This window comes from Gymnoscopelus microlampas, assembly GCF_963454915.1.
Source record: "Gymnoscopelus microlampas genome assembly, chromosome: 21".
NCBI classification, from domain to species: Eukaryota; Metazoa; Chordata; class Actinopteri; order Myctophiformes; family Myctophidae; genus Gymnoscopelus; species Gymnoscopelus microlampas.
In genome coordinates, this window is record NC_139958.1 from 2,821,351 (window position 1) to 2,840,956 (window position 19,606).

The 19,606-nt window shown below is 41.8% G+C and overlaps 2 protein-coding genes across 2 annotated transcripts in view; one reads left to right on the plus strand and one right to left on the minus strand.

The window, feature by feature from the left end:
* Positions 1-8,015, plus strand: part of LOC311037064 (non-selective voltage-gated ion channel VDAC2-like) — a 30,638-nt gene extending 22,623 nt beyond the window's left edge. Inside the window, exons 7-9 of the mRNA XM_084046129.1 lie at positions 215-365; positions 2,105-2,162; positions 6,700-8,015. Coding sequence (XP_083902255.1) covers positions 215-365; positions 2,105-2,162; positions 6,700-6,791 — 301 coding nt within the window. The 3' untranslated portion in view covers positions 6,792-8,015. The remainder of the gene's footprint in view (positions 1-214; positions 366-2,104; positions 2,163-6,699) is intronic.
* Positions 1-19,606, minus strand: part of LOC311037333 (uncharacterized protein) — a gene marked incomplete at both ends in the record, with an annotated part of 559,758 nt that overhangs the window by 319,431 nt on the left and 220,721 nt on the right. The window lies entirely within an intron of this gene.

Sequence of the window (19,606 nt, forward strand, 5' to 3'; positions counted from 1 at the left end):
TGTTCACTTTAAAACATATATATATCTATATTCAAAGATTTTGGACACATTTTCCACGATTATTAAAAAAAAAAGAGCAGATCTACAAGCTCATAGCACGGCACTCGGCTATGAGCTTGTAGATCTGCTAATTGTTTTCCTATTTTTTTTGTCTTAAAGGATTAAGAGCGTCTGCTGCTAAATGCCTTAAAACTGTGAATTGTTTGTTTTTCAGAAATGACGGGACGGAGTTCGGCGGCTCCATCTACCAGAAGGTCAACGACCAGCTGGAGACGGCGGTGACTCTGGCCTGGACGGCCGGGAGCAACAACACTCGCTTCGGCATCGCCGGAAAATACCTGCTGGACAAGGACGCCTCTCTGTCTGTGAGTCCTGATATAATGTACATAAAATACCTGCTGGACACAAAGACGCCTCTCTGTCTGTGAGTCCTGATATAATGTACATATCATTTAACCAGAGAGTCAGCGCACTGAAGTCGCAGCTCAGACTACTGTGTTGTTGACAGACACCGGATGCACGCTTATGAGAAACAACAACAAATAAAACCTGGTGAAACAGTTGCGTGCATTAGAGCACAAGATGAGGATAAAGGAAACATTCAGTCTAAATGTACAGTTTGCTAATCCACAACTACCGTGCCAGATAATCACCAAGAGAGTTAAAAAAGAAAAAAACGTTTCAGTCATTATTCAGTCCGACTTCACTGTAGCCTATAGTAGCCTTTTCATAAATTATATTTGTATTAGGCTGTCCTCCTGAGAGTTTATAATATTTAGAGAAATTTAAAGTTTCAAATACAAAAGTAGTGGTAGTAGTTGCGAATTACTGGACATTTAGACTGAATGTTTCATTTATCCTCATCTTGTGCTAATGCATTATCCTCCTATAATTTGAGTAACCTCTGTCCGTCCGTGTGTCTGTCGTGTGTGTGTAGTGGTGAAGCTACCCGGTTCTCCTCAGTGGCTGGAGCAATTGCTCTGATTTTGCACACAGCCATTGACCATTACCATCTGAACGCAACTGTGAAGCCCGTTTTTCAATTTCATCAAATCGCAGCTTCTTATTAGCGTTTATGTGTCAAACAATGTCGCCTCCCGGGTTGCCAGATCATGTGCGCATATCCCCCCACGGATGCGTCGACCGGGTATGGTCTAGTTATTATTATTTTTGTTGTTTCTCATAAGCGTGCATCCGTTGTCTGTTGTCTGTGGCGGGGAAAACGCTCTGGCCGCATGAGGATGTACCTGTGTGTGTGTGTGTGTGTGTGTGTGTGTGTGTGTGTGTGTGTGTGTGTGTGTGTGTGTGTGTGTGTGTGTGTGTGTGTGTGTGTGTGTGTGTGTGTGTGTGTGTGTGTGTGTGTGTGTGTGTGTGTGTGTGTGTGTGTGTGCGCGCGCGCGCGTGCACTCGCGACGGGTCGCGCGTGTGTGTGTTGGCGACGGGGGGGGGACGTGGGGACGCGCGACAGGACGTGCAATAACCCCACGTTTGCAACTACTTTTGCCTGCGTGCTTCACCGGGTATGGTCTAGTCCTCCTATAATTTCACAAACCTCTGAGAGCAAAATTGTTCTGCCCGGTTCTCCTCCTCAGTGGCTGGAGCAATTGATCTGATTTTGCACACAGCCATTGACCATTACCATGTGAACTCGACTGCAAAGCCCTTTTTTTAAAAAATGTCATCAAATCTCAGCTTTTATTATTAGCGTTTTATGTGTCAAACAATGGGAGAGCAGGGTTGCCAGGTTTCGCGCGAGAAACAAGCAGCAAGGTCTATGAAAACAAGCCATTACATTACACACAATGTCACGCCGTTGAGCCGATCTACAGTGAGCTTGTAGATCGGCTATTTTTGCCCAAAGTTCCCCTCAGAAAAGGGATACCTTGGGTTCAAGTGGTTACTGTAAAAAATAAATAAATCATATCACACAAAGATTTGGGGGACCCCCCTGTAGTAACTCTGAGGACCCCCTAGGGGTCCCGGACCCCCTGTTGAAGACCTCTGGTCTAAACCGTTGGGCTAATATTTATGACTCTGTTGTTTTTTATCTGTTTTCTGTCCAAACCGTTGGGTTAATATTTATGACTTTTTTCTGTGTTTTCAGGCCAAAGTGAACAATGCCAGTCTGGTGGGAATAGGCTACACCCAGACCCTGAGGGCAGGTAGGGTTTACACACTCACCTTACATACAGCTCACTGTTCACACCCCCTGGAGAGCATCTACAATGACACTCTTATCTTATCTTACCTGACCTCTTATGCCTGAACCAAGTGCCGCGCTACGAGCTTGTAGATCTGCTATTTTTGAATAGCCAAAGTAGCCAAAGTGTAAGGTGCTTTTTAGCTCAAATCAAAAAGTGACACCGATGCGTTCCAGGTCTTAATGGGTTAAAAAAGGTAGGTCTTTAGTCCTTTCTTAACCCATTGGGACCTGGAACTGTGTCATTTTTTGATTTGAGCTAAAAAGCATTATTTTACACTTTTGGGCTATTCAAAAATGGCAGATCTACAAGCTCGTAGATCTGCTATTTTTGAAAAATCGTGAAAATGTGTCCAAATCTTCTGAATATATATATATATTTTTAAAGCGAACATTTTTAACTCAAAATTTGCTTCTGGGGGTCCCTGGAACAACATATTTTGATGGGGGTCCGCGGCCAAATACATATAATTTTGGTGGTCCTTTTTTTTTTTTTTTTTTAACGTTTTGTTTATTCGTTTTTGTTATTTTACATACTCATAGGTAGTACAGACATTAACTGAAGCAAACAAGCAAATAAACAGAGTATCTCCAAACAGTGAGAGTAAGATATAAACAACATCAAAACAAAACAAAACAAAAAACAGACAACACTCACAAAGAAAATAATAACCGACAACAAAACAAATACACAACGTAAAATCTCCAAAAACATGTATGTATATAGAAAACAGTCCATGATCTATATCATCGAGGTAGGCACAGGTCATTGAAAGCAATTGTACATGTCAGTGAGGTGATAAGCAGGCACACACCAAGGGTTCATCATATATCAGATTGGATACTTCCATATATGCAGGTTACAGACTCATTCAGGTTCCGTTGGGGGATCGAGCGCAAGATTATCAACGTGCGATAGAAAAGGCTGCCATGCCTTATCGAATTTTGAGATAGAGCCACGCAATGTGTATTTAATTTTAAAAAGTATAGTATATCACAAATCCAGCGGGAATGGGAGGGTGAATATGTTTTCTTCCAATGGGTCAAAATAAGACGTCTCGCCAACAAAGTCACAAAAGCAACAAAGTCTGATTGATATTTGGGCAGAGAAATGGTCTCAGGGAGAACGGCAAAAAGGGAGATAATAGGGGATGGATCTATGGGCCTCTGTAAAACATCAGAAATAGTATCAAATATAGATGACCAATAAGAGTGTAAGGAGGGACGGGTCCAAAACATATGAAAAAGATTGGCTGGAGCCTGGTGGCATCTATCGCACGTTGGGTCAACATCAGCATAAATCCTGGCTAACCTGACCTTGGTCCAGTACACTCGGTGAAAGAATTTACATTGCAATACCCCGTGTTTCGCACATATTGATGAAGTATGAACACGATCCATAATGGCTTTCCAGATTGCGTCAGAAATATCCTCCCCCAAATCGTCGGCCCAAAGGGTTTTATATGCAGTGGTTGATGGTAAATGAAGATCAAATAATGTGGTATAAAGCGAGGATATCTTCCCCTTAAGGGTAACAGGAGCAGATGCTATAAGTATGTCTACGGGTGAATTAGGTGGAATAGTCGGGAAACTGGTAAATTTCCTACGAACAAAATCACGGGCTTGCAAATACCGGAAAAAGTGGGTTCTAGGCATATTGTACTTTCTAGAAATCTGTTGAAAAGAGGCAAAAGTGCCACCATCAAACAAATCTCTAACTGACTTAATGCCATGATAATTTTGGGGGTCCTTGACATGAAAAAGATTGAGCACCACTGATAAAGAAACATACATTTTTCAGAAATCGCCCATGGTACATAGCCTGGCCTTCAGGGTGTTGAGGAGGTTGGTGTTTGAAGAGCGGAGGTTGCGGGGTCGAGGGTTCTATACACGAATCCACGGAGCGCTGCCCTGCGCGCAGCCATTGCTGCGGTGTCAACGCTACGCGGACGCAACACCGCCGCAATGGCCGCCTACAGGCAGCGCGTCTGTGGATTCGTCCATACGGAGACTAGTTCCTTGAGGGGGGAGGGAGCGTTGCCGTGGACGCACTGATTTTTCAACAGGGATGTCTTGCGTTGGGGTCCGGAACGGGAAGCCAGTGGAGTGAACGGAGGATGGGTGTGATGTGTGCTCATGTTTGCGCACTCTCATCAGGACCCCAGTAGGACTTCTATAAGCTTGTATAGATGATTATATCATGTCGTGGCCTTGCTAAACTAATGGCCTAAGTCATTGTTTTTAAAGTTTTTCAGGTAAAATAAAAAACTGATCCAAAACAAAACCATATGATATTTTCTTAATCATTTCACCCAAAATGTTTATAACAAATTATGACTATTTAAATAGAAATAACACTGTCTGTCAGTTATGTAACATAAGAGATTTAAATAGGTTTAAATAGGATTAAATCTGACTTAGGCCAAATTATTTACTGATTTAGGCATTTTTTGTGTTTCTTTTTGGGCCTAAGTCACAAAATCATGTGACTTAGGCCCAAAAAAAAGGGCCTATTTTGGCCTAAGTCACACAAGGGAGTTAGGCCATTAGCGATTATATCATGTCGTGGCCTTGCTAAACTAATGGCCTAAGTCATTGTTCTTAAGTTTTTCAGGAAAAATAAAAAACTGATCCAAAACAAAACTATATGATATTTCTTAATCATTTCCCCCAAAATGTTTATAACAAATTATGACTATTTAAATAGAAATAACTGTTATGTAACATAAGAGATTTAAATAGGTTTAAATAGGATTAAATCTGACTTTGAGGCCAAAAAAGAAATTGAAAAAAAAGGCCCATTTTGGCCTAAGTCACACTAGGGAGTTAGGCCATTCTACTAAAAGGTGAGTGAACAACATGATCCTTTTCAATTAGGAGATGGGCCATTTTACCAGAGGTGTCCAGTGTCATGAGGAGCTGACTCAGGCAAAAATATCATTTTCCTCATAAAATGACTTAGGCCATTAGTTTAGCAAGGTGACGATGTGTGATGTCTGTCAAACCAAGCACAACTCTAAAATGTGAGAATAGAGAAGTTAATATTACACAGCATTCACTGCACACTGGTTGTAATAGAGCAGTGGTTCTCAACCTGGGGGTCGCCAAATCATTTGGGGGGGTCGCCAGATTTTTTGGTGAATTTGAGGAAAACCCCCCCCCCCCCTTTTTTTTTTTTTTTTTTTTTTACAAAATATTTTTTTATGTTATCATTAATTCATGTTTTATCAGTTAATTTACTCAATTTACCCACTTTTTGCAAAAATGTTTTGATAATAAACAATTATCAAATAACCTATTATAATTAAATAACCTTCGCACGCGCGAACGGGACCGCACGCGGGGGGTCGCGGGAAATAATATCATTATTTTGGGGGTCGCGGCCTGAAAAGGTTGAGAACCCCTGTAATAGAGCACTGAAGTCTGACGTCACTGCCAGTAGAGGGCCAGTAGAGGGTGCAGTTCCAGGATTATTTAATTTAATTTAATAAATCCAGCTTTATTTTTTTTGTGTTGAAATCCCCATTTGGGAATCTTGGATCACGTCATATAAGAACTGTGTTCCAAACATAAACACACCACCCTGGCCTTTTTGTCAGGGGGGGGGGGGGCTCTGCATCGTTTATGATATTCATTCATATTTGATACAGCCAGTTTTTGGCGAAAATGGAATTAATTCTGCCTTAAAAGTCTTAAGAACTACTACTTCCGGGTCTGAAATCACTGTCCCCCACAGCAGCCGCGTTCATGGGAAATGTAGTCTTTGGGTTGTTTGACTCGTTTCTAGTGTTTCTATTGTGTTACTCTTTGGGTAAATGTGTACATTTACACCTTCAGTCGATGCTTCATATCCATATGAGTAAAAACGCCAGGGTGGTGTGTTTATTTTTGGAACACAGTTCTTATATGAAGCGATCTCATAGACGGATTAAAGTGAAAATGGGCCCTGTGCACAAAATCGCAAACCCCCCCCCCCCCCCCGCGTGCGGATTTTTTTGCGGTTATTGCGGTTATATTGGCCGTTTTGGGGCGTTTTTTGGTTACTTTATTTCGGTTTCAGGGTTAGGGTTAGGGTATATATATATATATTATGTATATTATATATATTTTTCTAAAAGCCTATTAAATCCAAGGCCCCCCATAGGCTCAGGGCCCTGTGCATGTGCACACTTTGCCCAAGCCATAATCCGTCCCTGAGCGATCTAAGATTCCCCAATGAGGATATCAAAACTAAAGCCCTGAACCTGCGGAATGCGCCCTCTACTGGCAGTGACGTCAGGACTTCGGTGCTCTATCGGTGTTATTTATTGGAGCTGTGTTATTTTTGACTGTACTTTTGGAAAAATTGAAAAATGCTCTTATTCATTTATTTGTGTGTATATTTTAGTATAAATAACTGTATATAAAGGGCTTACCAGGAACTATCTGTACGTTTGTGCTGCCAAATGATCCACTCTTCTTCAAATGTCGCTCCTCTCATGTGTTTCTCCCATATGCAGGGGTCAAGGTCACCCTCTCAGCCCTGATCGACGGGAAGAACTTCAACGCCGGGGGACACAAAGTGGGCATGGGCTTTGAGCTGGAGGGATGAGGGTCTCAAACCAGAGCCTAACACGTTCCCCCCCGTTCCTCACCCCCCCACACCCCACCCTATACACAACACTCCAACCCACTCCACACAATCACACACTACAGTACTACTACTGCTACTAGCCCGACAACCTACAGTACCAACCTTCAACCCGTTAAGACTGGGAAAGCCAGTTTTTAACCACTTTTAACCATTATTTGACACTTTTGGGCTATTCAAAAAAACAGCAGATCTACAAGCTCATAGCGCGGCACCGAGTGCCGCGCTATGAGCTTGTAGATCTGCTGTTTTCGTGCAAATCTTTGAATATATATATATTTCTTTTAAAGCGAACATTAGTCAAATGTTTTGTTCCAGGGAGCCCCCAGAAGCAAAGATCCGAGTTAAAAATGTTTCACAGAAATATATATATATATATATTCAAAGATTTGCACAAATGTACAAGATTTTTCAGAAAATAGCAGATATACAAGCTCATAGCGTGGCACCGAGTGTGCCGCGCTATGAGCTTGTAGATCTGCTGTTTTCTGAATAACCCGACGTATGAAATAGTGGTCGTGGCTAAAATCTAAAATGACACGAATGCGTCCCAGGTCTCAATGGGTCAAGTAGCTGCTTCTTTTAGCCTGACTTATACATTGGATTGCGCGCCAGTGTTGCACACCCCGAAAAAAAATGGCAGATCTACAAGCCCATCTAGGGGGGGAAAAAAGAAAGAAAGGAAACGTTTCCATACATGAGAAACCTAAGTGTGTGTATTCCATCTAGTCAGGTTGATACTAAATCACACTATGTGATTTAGTATGCTTAAGTGTATATGACTTATGTCACTGGTCCTGGATTAGAAAGATCTAACATTTCTTCCGTCTGTGACCCACCTCTTAGCTTGTAGATCTGCTACTTTCGATGTGCGACACCGTACCGGCGCGCGAAACAAAAGTATTTAAAAACAAAACAAAAAACCTGTCTCTTCGTCCTCTCTCTAAACCTATACTTACGGTCGGTCCCCATGTGCAACTATTTAACTTTGAGTATTTTGGCAGTAATAGTCAACTTGCAGCGTCGCTACGAGTGGAGATGTGTGCGCTTCGTTCATTCCTTATGACTTTTCACTGTAAGTTTGTGCATTATTCGTGTTCTCTTGGTTCAGGGAGTGACGCTATTTATTCCAGTACGTTTTTTTTTTTTTTTTTTTCCTCAAGTAGTCACACTGGTGTGAATGTACCGTTCCTCCTTCAAGGTTCTGTATTTTGTCTCTTTTCCTCTCACTTTCCTGGATCCCCGGATGCAAAGAAAAGAATGCTTGTTTTAAGTGATTCTTGACTTGATTTTCTCTTGCGTTGCTTTTTATTGTTTTGTTTTTTTGCGCATGAAACTATTTTTTTTTTTTGGTCGCATCGAGGTCATGTGTCGATCGTTGATTTAATAATCCGGTATTTTTTTTTATACTATTTGAGTTGTTGCTGGTTTAGTCACCGATGTCAAAATGAAGGTCTGACTTCTGTTTCGGCACGACTATTACGGGCGTTTGTGGGGAGTTGAGAGTTTAGGCCCATCATGTTACTGTCCTGTAATGCTGTAGTTCTTCCAGATAATTGAAAAATAAAAAAATAAAAACATAGTGCTAAATAGTTTCTCCTTTTAACCTTTTAAGGCCAGGAACACATCCGTGTCATTTTTAGATTTTTTTGGGGCTATTCAAAAATAGCAGATCTACAAGCTCATAGTGCGGAACTGAGTGCCGCGCTATGAACTTGTAGCTCTGCTATTTTGGAAAAAGTGTAAATTTTTTTGCAAAACTTTGAATATATATATATATATATAATTATTTTAAAGCGAACATTTTTAACTCAAATCTTTGCTTCTGGGGGATTCTACAAATATCATCTAAATCCTACGTTTAAAAAAAAAAACATGTTTCTATATCAGTGGTTCAATTTGAGTTAAAAATGTTGCTTTAAAAAAATACATATATATATATATATATATATATATATATATATATATATATATATATATATTCAAAGATGTGCACACATTTTCACGACTTTTCAAAAAAATAGCAGATCTACAAGCTCATAGCGCGGCACTCGGTGCCGCGCTATGAGCTTGTAGATCTGCTATTTTTGAATGGCCAAAGACATCATAAAATGACACGGATGCGTACCCGTCCCGCTCTTAATGGGTTAATAAGCTCTTTGTGGCTTTTCGTCGTAGTGAAACCGATATAGCGGAATCTTCCCTTAGCTTAGTGGTGGCATTTCTGCAATGTTGTTTTCACCCTTCTTTTTTTTCCCCCAATTTGTTTTCCCAAATGAAGACACGAGAGAAATTAGTTCTGCCTTTGAGCCATTATTAGCATCTTTAGCATCGTAGTGATTAGTCATACATTGTCGCATCAAACCCATTTGATGGAGGTTTCACGTCGTTAGCCTCATAATTGCCTACAGTGCGTCACGTTTTTGGCCAAATTGTCATTTTTGCCCATAGCTCTACTATCCTAACACTACTGCATCATTGTGCCATATTGCCTATGTCATCAGCCAATCAGAACGCTTGTTACATTACAAAATGACTCGGGTAGAAAGTGCTTTTAAGCTAACTTTTTGTTGACTTGAGAAATGTCTTTTTTTTTTTGTTATTGTAACAAGCCTTCTGATAGGCTGAGGACACAGGCAATAAGGCAGGATGAATCAGCAGTGTTATGAGAGTAGAGTTAGACAGGTATAAATAAAGGCAGAAAGTGATTTTTTTTTTTCTCCTCGTCTTGTCTCTCCTGAAAACCTTAAAAAAATATGACTTAGGCAATTAGGCTACGAGGCTAACGCAGGAAGCTGCTAACCAACCATGTGCAGCCTAGGCCCACAGTGCATCCACTGATTCATCTGAATGATACATTCTCAGCACTTGGTAAATATGTTAAAATGAGAGGTTGTGTTGTACTCTATTGTACCCCTTTCTTTTGGATAATTAGTCATATATAAAATTGTTTTGTTTTTTCCCCCCCATCAGTTGATGTCTGTCATTGTGTGACTCTTGTCATTAGGTCAAGTGGCCCATGTTTCAGTGAAGGGAATTATAATAAATAAAAAACAACAATGTCTTGAAGTCGGTGGCATTTCTTTCCTCATACAGTACTCATACAGTACATGCATACTCTTATTATGGATTGAACTAAAGCAGTCGTTCTCAAGCTTTTTCCTACCAAGGACCCACACATTGATGTCTAATATTTGGCCGTGGACCCCCATCTGGAAATGTTTTGTGCCTAGGGACCCCCAGAAGAGGAGATTTGTGTTAAGACATTCAAAAGTATATTTAAAAAAAAAGTCAAAGTGCGCGCAGTGCGGCACAAACTGACACGCTCTGAGCTTGTATATCTGCAATTTTTTGAAAAAAAGCCAAAGTATAGAATATGGATAAATGAACGTCAGATCTCACACAAAAAAAAAGCTATTAAAATATGCGATCTAACGCAAGGCCTATCCGATTCCGCGCACGTTTTAAAGGAGGAGTTCACCCAAAAAATGACTTATTTTCTATCAATTACACACCCCATGAAGCCTTGATTTCATGGATTTATTTTTGTTTTTGTGGCATTCCTAAGACAATAATTTGATGACTGTGTGTATTTCCGGTAGGAGACACAAATAATCTACTTTGTGTGTCCTACCGGATACATTAGCCGGTAGGAGACGGGAATCAAATTATCAGCTTTAGGAATGCGACAAAAACAAAAAAGAATCCATGGATTCAAGGCTTCATAGACGCCTTAACAGACGACGTCACACTGATATGAAACAGTATGCGCGCGCAGCAAAAGAACCCCACCGCTCATAAGATGCAATGTAAAAGTGGTCACAGTCTCACGTGTAAAAATGCATCCCATCACACTTTCAGATGCTGTTTTTCTCCCAGTGTGGAGGAAGAATGCTTAGGATTTTTACTGTGATCTCTCGCTCTTGAAATATATAATCCTTGGTTTCTGTTGTGTGTAAACAATAATAACAATTCAAAGCAGTTGTCCTCAAAACTCCACCTCCAGTGGCTGTCATAGGAACGGAGGGAGCGCTCTATGATCATGGCATCAGAACCTGCTTGGCTCGCGCAGCTGCAGCCCGTCAAGACTAATTTATGCTCCGTCCCGCGAAGGTGTCGCACGCAGAGAACGGCCGAGAATAGCAGATCTCCAAGCTCACAGCGGTCGCATCCGTGACGCGGTTGTGAGCTTGTATGTCAGCTGTTCTCGGTGCGCTATACCGTTGCGCGATGAAGTATATATATGTGTCGCCAGGGCGCACCCCACTAGCCTACACACAGAGGAGGTTGAATGAACTGAAACAAGCTCACCCCAAAACAGCAGGTTTGGGGATCTGTTGGGAATTGATTACATGAAGCAGTCACCTGTGCGTCCAGTCTCAATGTTTGTAAACAAATAATTGGTCTATAGGGTGTGCAATTGATAGAAAATAAGTCATTTTTTGGGTGAACTCCTCCTTTAAGCTGGGAAGGAGCCGGGAAGGAGTTATGCCATTTTTCTACTGTACCATTCATCCTAAGATCATCATAACATCATAGAAAAGGTAAGAAAAACTTAGTCCAAAATTCTCCTTTAACACTGACCCCCTGGAACCCCCTCAAGGACACCTGGGGGGTCCCTGGACCCCACTTTGTGAACCAATGAACTACAGCACCAGAATGAGCAACAGAACAGCCAATCACATTCAGTGTTCTGTCTCCACTGTCTCCAAACTGTGGTCCACACACCCCCTGTGGTGTTATTTTAACATATATAACGGCAACGGAATGACGCTAAATCCATTATTTCCGTATCCGTTGGTGCTACAGTTTTACTGCTCCCTTCGGATTCAAGATCAGACCGTGACCGTCTATAACAGTGGTTCTCAAACTTTTTCATGTCAAGGACCCCCAAAATGATATGTATTTGGCTGCGGACCCCCATCTAAAAATATTTTGTTCCAGGGACCCCCAGAAGCAAAGATTAGAGTTACAAATGTTCGCTTTAAAAAATATATATTCAAAGATTTGCACAAAAAGATTTTTCAAAAATAGCAGATCTACAAGCTCATAGCGCGGCACTCGGTGCCGCGCTATGAGCTTGTAGGTCTGCTATTTTTGAATAGCCAAAGTATAAAAGGTCATAATTATTCTGATGCTATATTTACACATTTTGCTGGGTACCCCCTGGAACCCCCTCAAGTACCCCTGGGGGTCCCCGGACCCCACTTTGAGAACCAGGGCCGGATCAAGGCATAGGCAAGCGGGGGCAATGCCCCCCCAAATGCCCTGACTGCCCCCCCAAAAAAATTGACCAAAAAAAAAAAAAAAAAAAAAATCTTTTTATTTAAAAAAAAATTTTTTTTGGGGGGGGGCTTGTGAAAGTTACATTTATGTCATGTGTGATATGAAATGTGAGTTTACCATAATCAAAGTAATCCTTAATCATATTCCATCATGTATCATTGCACAATTCAAATAATCCTCTGCCTTGAGGCTGATTTTCATGGGCAGTGTTGCCAGATATTGCGAGAGAAAGAAGCCTAGGAAAACAAGCCCAAAAGAAGCAAAGTAGGCCACATGAGTATGCATCAAGCTCACAGTCACATCGCGACGCGTTGTGGATCTGCTAAATTCAAAAACTCTTGCAATAAAATGTGGAATATTTGTGTTTTTGGGAACACAAATGCTCTCTGTGGCACCACAGCCACACAAAACATTTTCATGAAAATATTTCAGAACCAATAATTATTAAAACATTTGGAAGCAAGCCTAAATAAGAACAAATCTACACATTAGATTCTAAAGTGTACTTCTAAAGTTTAGAAACAAGCCCAAAAAAACGCAAACACCAATTTTTTACAAGCAACTTTACAGAAAAAGAAGTCGCTTATAATAAGCTGACATGGCAACACTGGCCGTGGGTCGTGGGTGCGTTCGGAAATTACGCACCGGAGCACACTCGCCTATTAGTTTGTATTGGCCAGTGCGCTCAGCGCTGTATTTTCGAACGCGCCCTAAATAGGGAAGAGGAACGGCAGCACCCACTCCTCTCTAGTCAGTCGCTTGTTGACACCGCTGAATACAGGCACGCACACCACTTTCCGTGTTGGCTACTTGCTACTTCAGTTAGTTTCATTTCTAATATGTTCTCCCCGACGCTCCGTCAATATGCACCCATGGCTGATTGCTAAACCTAGCAGCGCCAGTGGTGCTGCTACGTGCCCAGCTCCAGTCAGTCCACAGTCAGCAGAGGCAGACTCCAAGGTACCGTCGTCTGCTCCTCAACCCGACCTAAACCCTACCCCCCCCAAACCAGTTGCACAAGCACCGCAACACCGGCTGAAAGTGCCCCCGTTCGCGACGTTGCAGTGGCCGTTAATGAGAACATTGTCTTGAATACATACCATAGCACCATCGCAGCCCACTAGTCTTGTTTTCCCAAAACGTAATTTTGATGAGACTGCACGCACATTCAGCCGGGCTGGTATCGGGGGAGACCATGGCTGGAATACTCTGCAAAACTAGATGCGTGCTTTTGTTTCCCTTGTCGCAAATTTGGGGGAAATAATGACAGAGATTTGTTTTTTACCAAACAAGGTTTTAATAATTGGAAAACTGCATTGGAGAAAGACAAGGGATTCACTTAAAGGAGACATCCGGTCATTTTAAGTGTTATGTTTGATGTGTGTCAAATCACTTACCAACGTAGAAATGAAAATCGCGTGACTCCACAGATCCCCCTATCGACCCCCACCGTTGTCATTATAGGAGTATATAGGATAGCAGCAATTCGCCTATTTTAACAAATGTAAAGTCTGTTTTTTTCTCCTAGTACTCATTGTGGAGTCCCATGATAACGTAACAGGCGCTAAAACTCCCGACAAGCTAACGGCTAATAACAGAACGAGCTAATGCTGGTTGCTGGTTTCTCTCCCGACCTGGCAACCTGGGGCTGCCATGCAGAGAGATAAGCAGCCCCAGCATTAGCTCGTTCTGTTATTAGCCGTTAGCTTCTCGGAGTTTTAGCGCCTGTTACATTATCATGGGACTCAACAATGAGTACTAGAAGCAAAAAAACAGACTTTGCATTTGTTAAAATAGGCGAATTTGGGCTATCCAGCATCCTACTATCATGACAACGGTGGGGGTCGATAGGGGGATCTGTGGAGTCACGCGATTTTCATTCCTACGTTGGTAAGTGATTTGACACACATCAAACATAACACTTAAAATGACCGGATGTCTCCTTTAACACGAATCTAGCCAATGCTACGTGAAAAATGCCAAAGCATGGTCTGAAATGACACAAAGGGAAGCCACAGGGGAAACCATTGCAAATATCCTAGGGCCCACTCAAATAGAAAAAAATAGGTACTAGGCCTACATTAAAACCATAGGAGGAGTAGTGCAGTTCCTTGTGGTTAATGAACTTCCACTTCGTGGCAGTCTGGAAAGCTCACATGATGATGGACAGGATTTCTCTGCAGGACTCTTCTTAAAAATGGTTGAATACACTCTGGCAAAGGACCCCAAATTTAATGACATTAACAAAAACATCCCACAAAATGCTAAATACATATCTCACAACATCCAAAATGAAATCATTGACACAATGGCTAAAATGGTATTAAATGAGGTAAAAGATAAATATAACAAAGCAGATCATGCTGGGTTTTGCATTAAAAGTGATGGCACTAGGCAACGTGGAAAATCTCTCTGTCATGATCCGTTTTGTCAGTCAAGGCATTCCAGAGGAACACCTGATTGGTCTGCTTGACCTCAGTCAGCTGGATGCTGAATTTATTACCACCCAAATTCTTAAGCATCTTTCTGACTCAGGCTACAGTGCAGATGAAATCATCAGTCAGTGCTACGATGGAGCTGCTGTCATGAGTGGGATTAGGGGTGGGGTTCAGGCTTTGTTGCAAAAGAAGGTAGGGAAGGTTATTCCTTATATCCACTGCTATAATCACCAGCTGCACTTAGCAGTGGTCCATGCAATGCAAGCAGAGCCATGTGCAAAAACATTTTTTGATTTATCAGGATCACTGCACTCATTTTTTCACCGTCATTATGTGTCACAGAACTATGATGTCCCCTCCCTTAAACGACTGTTGGAGATCAGGTGGACAAGTCACCATGATGTGACCAAGTGCCTCATGGAGAATCAGGATGCTATTATGAGTATCCTGTCAGAGGTTACAGAGGACAGTGCAGCTTCTGTTGATATCTGCACAGAGGCATCAGGCCTATTAATGATGTTGAGGAAGCATCATTTCTTTGAAATAGGAAGATTCCTCCTAAAGGTTCTAGGTGCCTTAAAGCCTGCAAATGCTATGCTGCAGGCTCATTCTGTTGACCTGTGCTGTGCTGTAGAAGTAGTCAGTGCATCTCTGCAGGCCCTGAAGAAGATGCGAGATGATGAGACATTAACCAGGTTTGAAGATGACCCTGCACCAGCTGCCAAAAGAAAGAGAACAATGAGCTCACTGCTCACAGGTAGTGTTGTTATGTCCACTGTAGGCCAGGCCCAAGACTCCATGACTCCTAGCCAGGCTCTGAAGAGAGCTCTTCTTAACATTTTGGACAGAGCCATTGTAGAGATGGAGACAAGATTCTCCAAAAGCAATCTTGATCTCATGAAAGCAGTGAATTGCCTTCTTCCTAAATCTCCCTCTTTTCTGGATGTTGCCATGTTGAGTCCCCTGCAGTCCCCTGCAAAAAACGAAAAAAGTCACCAGCATTTTTCGTAATTTTTCGTCACCAGCATTTTTCGTCACCAGCATTTTTTCGTCACCAGCATTTTTCGTCATTTTTCGTCACCAGCATTTTTCGTCACCAGCATTTTCTTCGTCACCAGCATTTTTTCGTCACCAGCATTTTTTCGTCACCAGCATTTTTTCGTCACCAGCATTTTTCGTCATTTTTCGTCACCAGCATTTTTCGTCATTTTTCGTCACCAGCATTTTTCGTCATTTTTCGTCACCAGCATTTTTTCGTCACCAGCATTTTTCGTCACCAGCATTTTTCGTCACCAGCATTTTTCGTCACCAGCATTTTTCGTCATTTTTCGTCACCAGCATTTTTCGTCACCAGCATTTTTCGTAATTTTTCGTCACCAGCATTTTTCGGCATTTTTCGTCATTTTTTCGCCACCAGCATTTTTCGTCATTTTTCGTCACCAGCATTTTTTCGTCACCAGCATTTTTTCGTCACCAGCATTTTTCGTCATTTTTCGTCACCAGCATTTTTCGTCATTTTTCGTCACCAGCATTTTTCGTCATTTTTCGTCACCAGCATTTTTTCGTCACCAGCATTTTTCGTCATTTTTTGTCACCAGCATTTTTCGTCATTTTTCGTCACCAGCATTTTTCGTCATTTTTCGTCACCAGCATTTTTTCGTCACCAGCATTTTTCGTCACCAGCATTTTTCGCCATTTTTCGTCACCAGCATTTTTCGTCACCAGCATTTTTCGGCATTTTTCGTCACCAGCATTTTTCGGCATTTTTCGGCATTTTTTCGCCACCAGCATTTTTCGTCATTTTTCATCACCAGCATTTTTTCGTCACCAGCATTTTTCGTCATTTTTCGTCACCAGCATTTTTCGTCATTTTTCGTCACCAGCATTTTTCGTCATTTTTCGTCACCAGCATTTTTTCGTCACCAGCATTTTTCGTCACCAGCATTTTTCGCCATTTTTCGTCTGTAGTGATTATCATACAATGAGTGTGCATTAACCATTAGGTAATGGAAGGTCCTGCATGAAAACATGCTATAACTCATGAAATGTATGCGTGTGACTTTGGCTAAACTAAACATGTCTTTCGGAGGCCCTAGCACCACCAGCATAGGGTAAATCATGTACTTGCACTATGATGGGAGTGCAAGGCTCTCATTGACAGAGGTACTTCAGAAAGGTTAATTTCCTGTCTTATCGTAGTTTATATCAATTAGAGTTAACACCTAGTATAGGAACATTAACAAATTCGCAGAAAGAACACGAGTATCAACAAGGACCATCTGCTCAACTTCCGGTGGAGTCAGGGGGGCCATCTGCACCCTGCAGCGCTGGAGAAAACAAGGAGGCCAAGTGCACCTTGTCACCGCTGAGTAGGCAAGCTATAGCGACTCAGAGCCCAACACCTGTCATGGCACTTCCTGTGACCCTAACAGACAGGATGTCTGTGCGCTACCGATGCAGCGTGTTCCTCAGCAGCTTCGCCATGAACTTTTGCACCTCGGGTCATACATAAAAAACATATAGAGAGCAATCTTATTGTAACCAGTTTAACCCTTCCCTTTTGAGCCCGCCTCAAATGGGATGTTCCACAATGTTTAACTTCCATGTATATATATCACTGTCCTGTCGTTAGTAAGAACTCTGTTGAATCGAGACTCCTCGTCTTCTTCCAATGCAGTTCCCAGATGCGCATCGCCTAATTGTTTGTTGAACCTAACTCTCACTTTGTGATACAATCCACTTCTTCATGACCACACTCATCTGACCAGATTCTGAAAGACTTGAAAGACCTAAGAGGGAGAAAATCATAACAACTTGGTGTCAGAAAGCGGGATCGGTTTCTAAAGGTGAGTCATCCATTAAATTTATTAATTTATATTTAATGCTGACTGCCTTCACCCGAAAACCCACAAATTTAATTGTTGTTAAAGCCATATACACTTATGCTTGGAGCATATTAGGATTAATACGGCACCCGGGGTGCGTGTGAGATCTCCTGTAGTGACAGGAGACGCAAGGTACAAATAGCTATAGGATAGCTATAAAAATAACACAATTTTTTTGAGTGGGACTCATTAGTTATTGTGTGTCACCAGTGGACAGTGAGATTATACTGACGAGTATAGCATGAGTAACTGTCGCAGTTGGTGAAGTGACCGCGGTATAGAAATAGGCCTAAATGATGTACCTGTGCTAAGAATAAAAAGTTTATTCAGTAGTATTGCAGCGACAATACAGAATCCTTGGTGTATGGCTTTGATACATGATTTTACAATAATATCATTTTGAGTTTTGATATATGGTCTTAAAATACATGGTCTTTATAACATTATTTTAACTTATGGTCTGACGAGATGTGTGTGGTGAGGTGAATGGGAAAACACTGTGACTGTTTTGGTTGTTTTTCGTTTCTAACACTATTCATGAGTAGTTGGAAAATGCCATTCTTTAAAAGAAATAAACGTACTGAACAAAGCAAGGCTGTTGCATCTAAGGTAGTCATTCCCTTTAAGGACGCTGACGAAGTCCCAAAGGAGGCATTTCACTCCTCCGTTGCGTCCGCTCCAAAGCCTCCGTTTCCCCATGAGGAACCAATAAATTATGTAGAAAGGCAGATTGGTGCTTTTTACACGACCCCTATGGTCGATTGTCTGGCAGGATGGTCTGAGGGTTTAGCCCCACAACTAGCAGTACCTTATCCCCGTACGGGATCATTTCAAGATTATCACATGGATCTCGCTGATCGTATGATAAATCAAGGCTTTGGTGATCCACTTTGGGAATTATCTTATTTAAAACAGGCCTTTGAAGGTTGGAAAACATTGAAACCTTTTTGGGATAAAGGGCATGAGAAAGTCAGTACATATGGCACAGCCTTCTTGTCCGCCGAGCCAGATTCTGCTCCGCGCAAAAACACGGACACTGACTCGGATGACATGCTCGCTGTGGCAAGTTATGTACATTTGTACCCAGATTTGAAAAAAGTATCTGCACCAGCTACACCAGCCAGTAAGCCACCCATGTTGCCATACTCTCCGCAAGGAATACACACACGTTTACAAGCAACTATCCAAAGAGAAGGGATCACTAAAAACATTCTTAAAATCACTGAAGCAATTAACACAATTAATGAAACAGTTGATCGCCTTCGCCAGCATGAACAGTCTCCTGATCTCAAGGATTGTGGCAGTTCACCCTGCCACTGACACTTCATAACCACATCAACACTACACAATACACCATATACACAATAGCCAGGTAGCATACAGGATAGTTTGGTGGGTGCACACACTAAACTCCATTTAACAGCTTTTAGTATGTTTCCTGTAGTGTATTGTTTTCACTTATGATCTAAATGATTTCACACAACACAGGGTTAAAGGGTAAAATTGTTCTTTATTTTTAAGTTGCAGGGAATGTTCTTTTGGCAAATGTTTGACTGTTCTTTTCTTTCTCTTACCACAGTGCTTCCTGGTTCTGGGCAGTGACGAAGGACCCGAGTGTAGCTGCAGGCAGCCTTTTATAGTGCCTGTCTGTTTGTAGTGAGCATGCTCAGTCCATACCTGCTGTACCATACCAACTGGGGGTTTGAGTAAAATGTGGTATTCTAATTGTTTTATGGATTATTAGTACTGTGGGAAATGTGCTAATGTGAGGACACTTTAAACGTGTTAAATTGTGAAGTATAATGTCTTTAGACATGGAGGAAATAACTTTTGTAAATTGTTTCAATCAATTTAGGATTGGTATGGTCCAGTGGGAGGGGCTTAGCCTTTAAAGAAGGGTGCCTACCACTGCCCAGGCAGTCAGTGAAGGGCTGCAGTAGGGAGCAGACCTATAGCCAATCTGGCCAGTATTGTGTTTTCTGTTTGTTTGCATTCCCTGGGACTTCTTTTTCTAAAAAAAAGGTGAATAAAAAACCACTTGTTGCATCTAAGGACTGCGTTGCTTCCAGTGTTTCCGCCATATTCTACCCACACTGGGACAAAGTGTGACATTTGGTGGCAGTGGTGGGATATGGCCACCCGGAAAAAGGTCCCGGGGGGGGGGAAA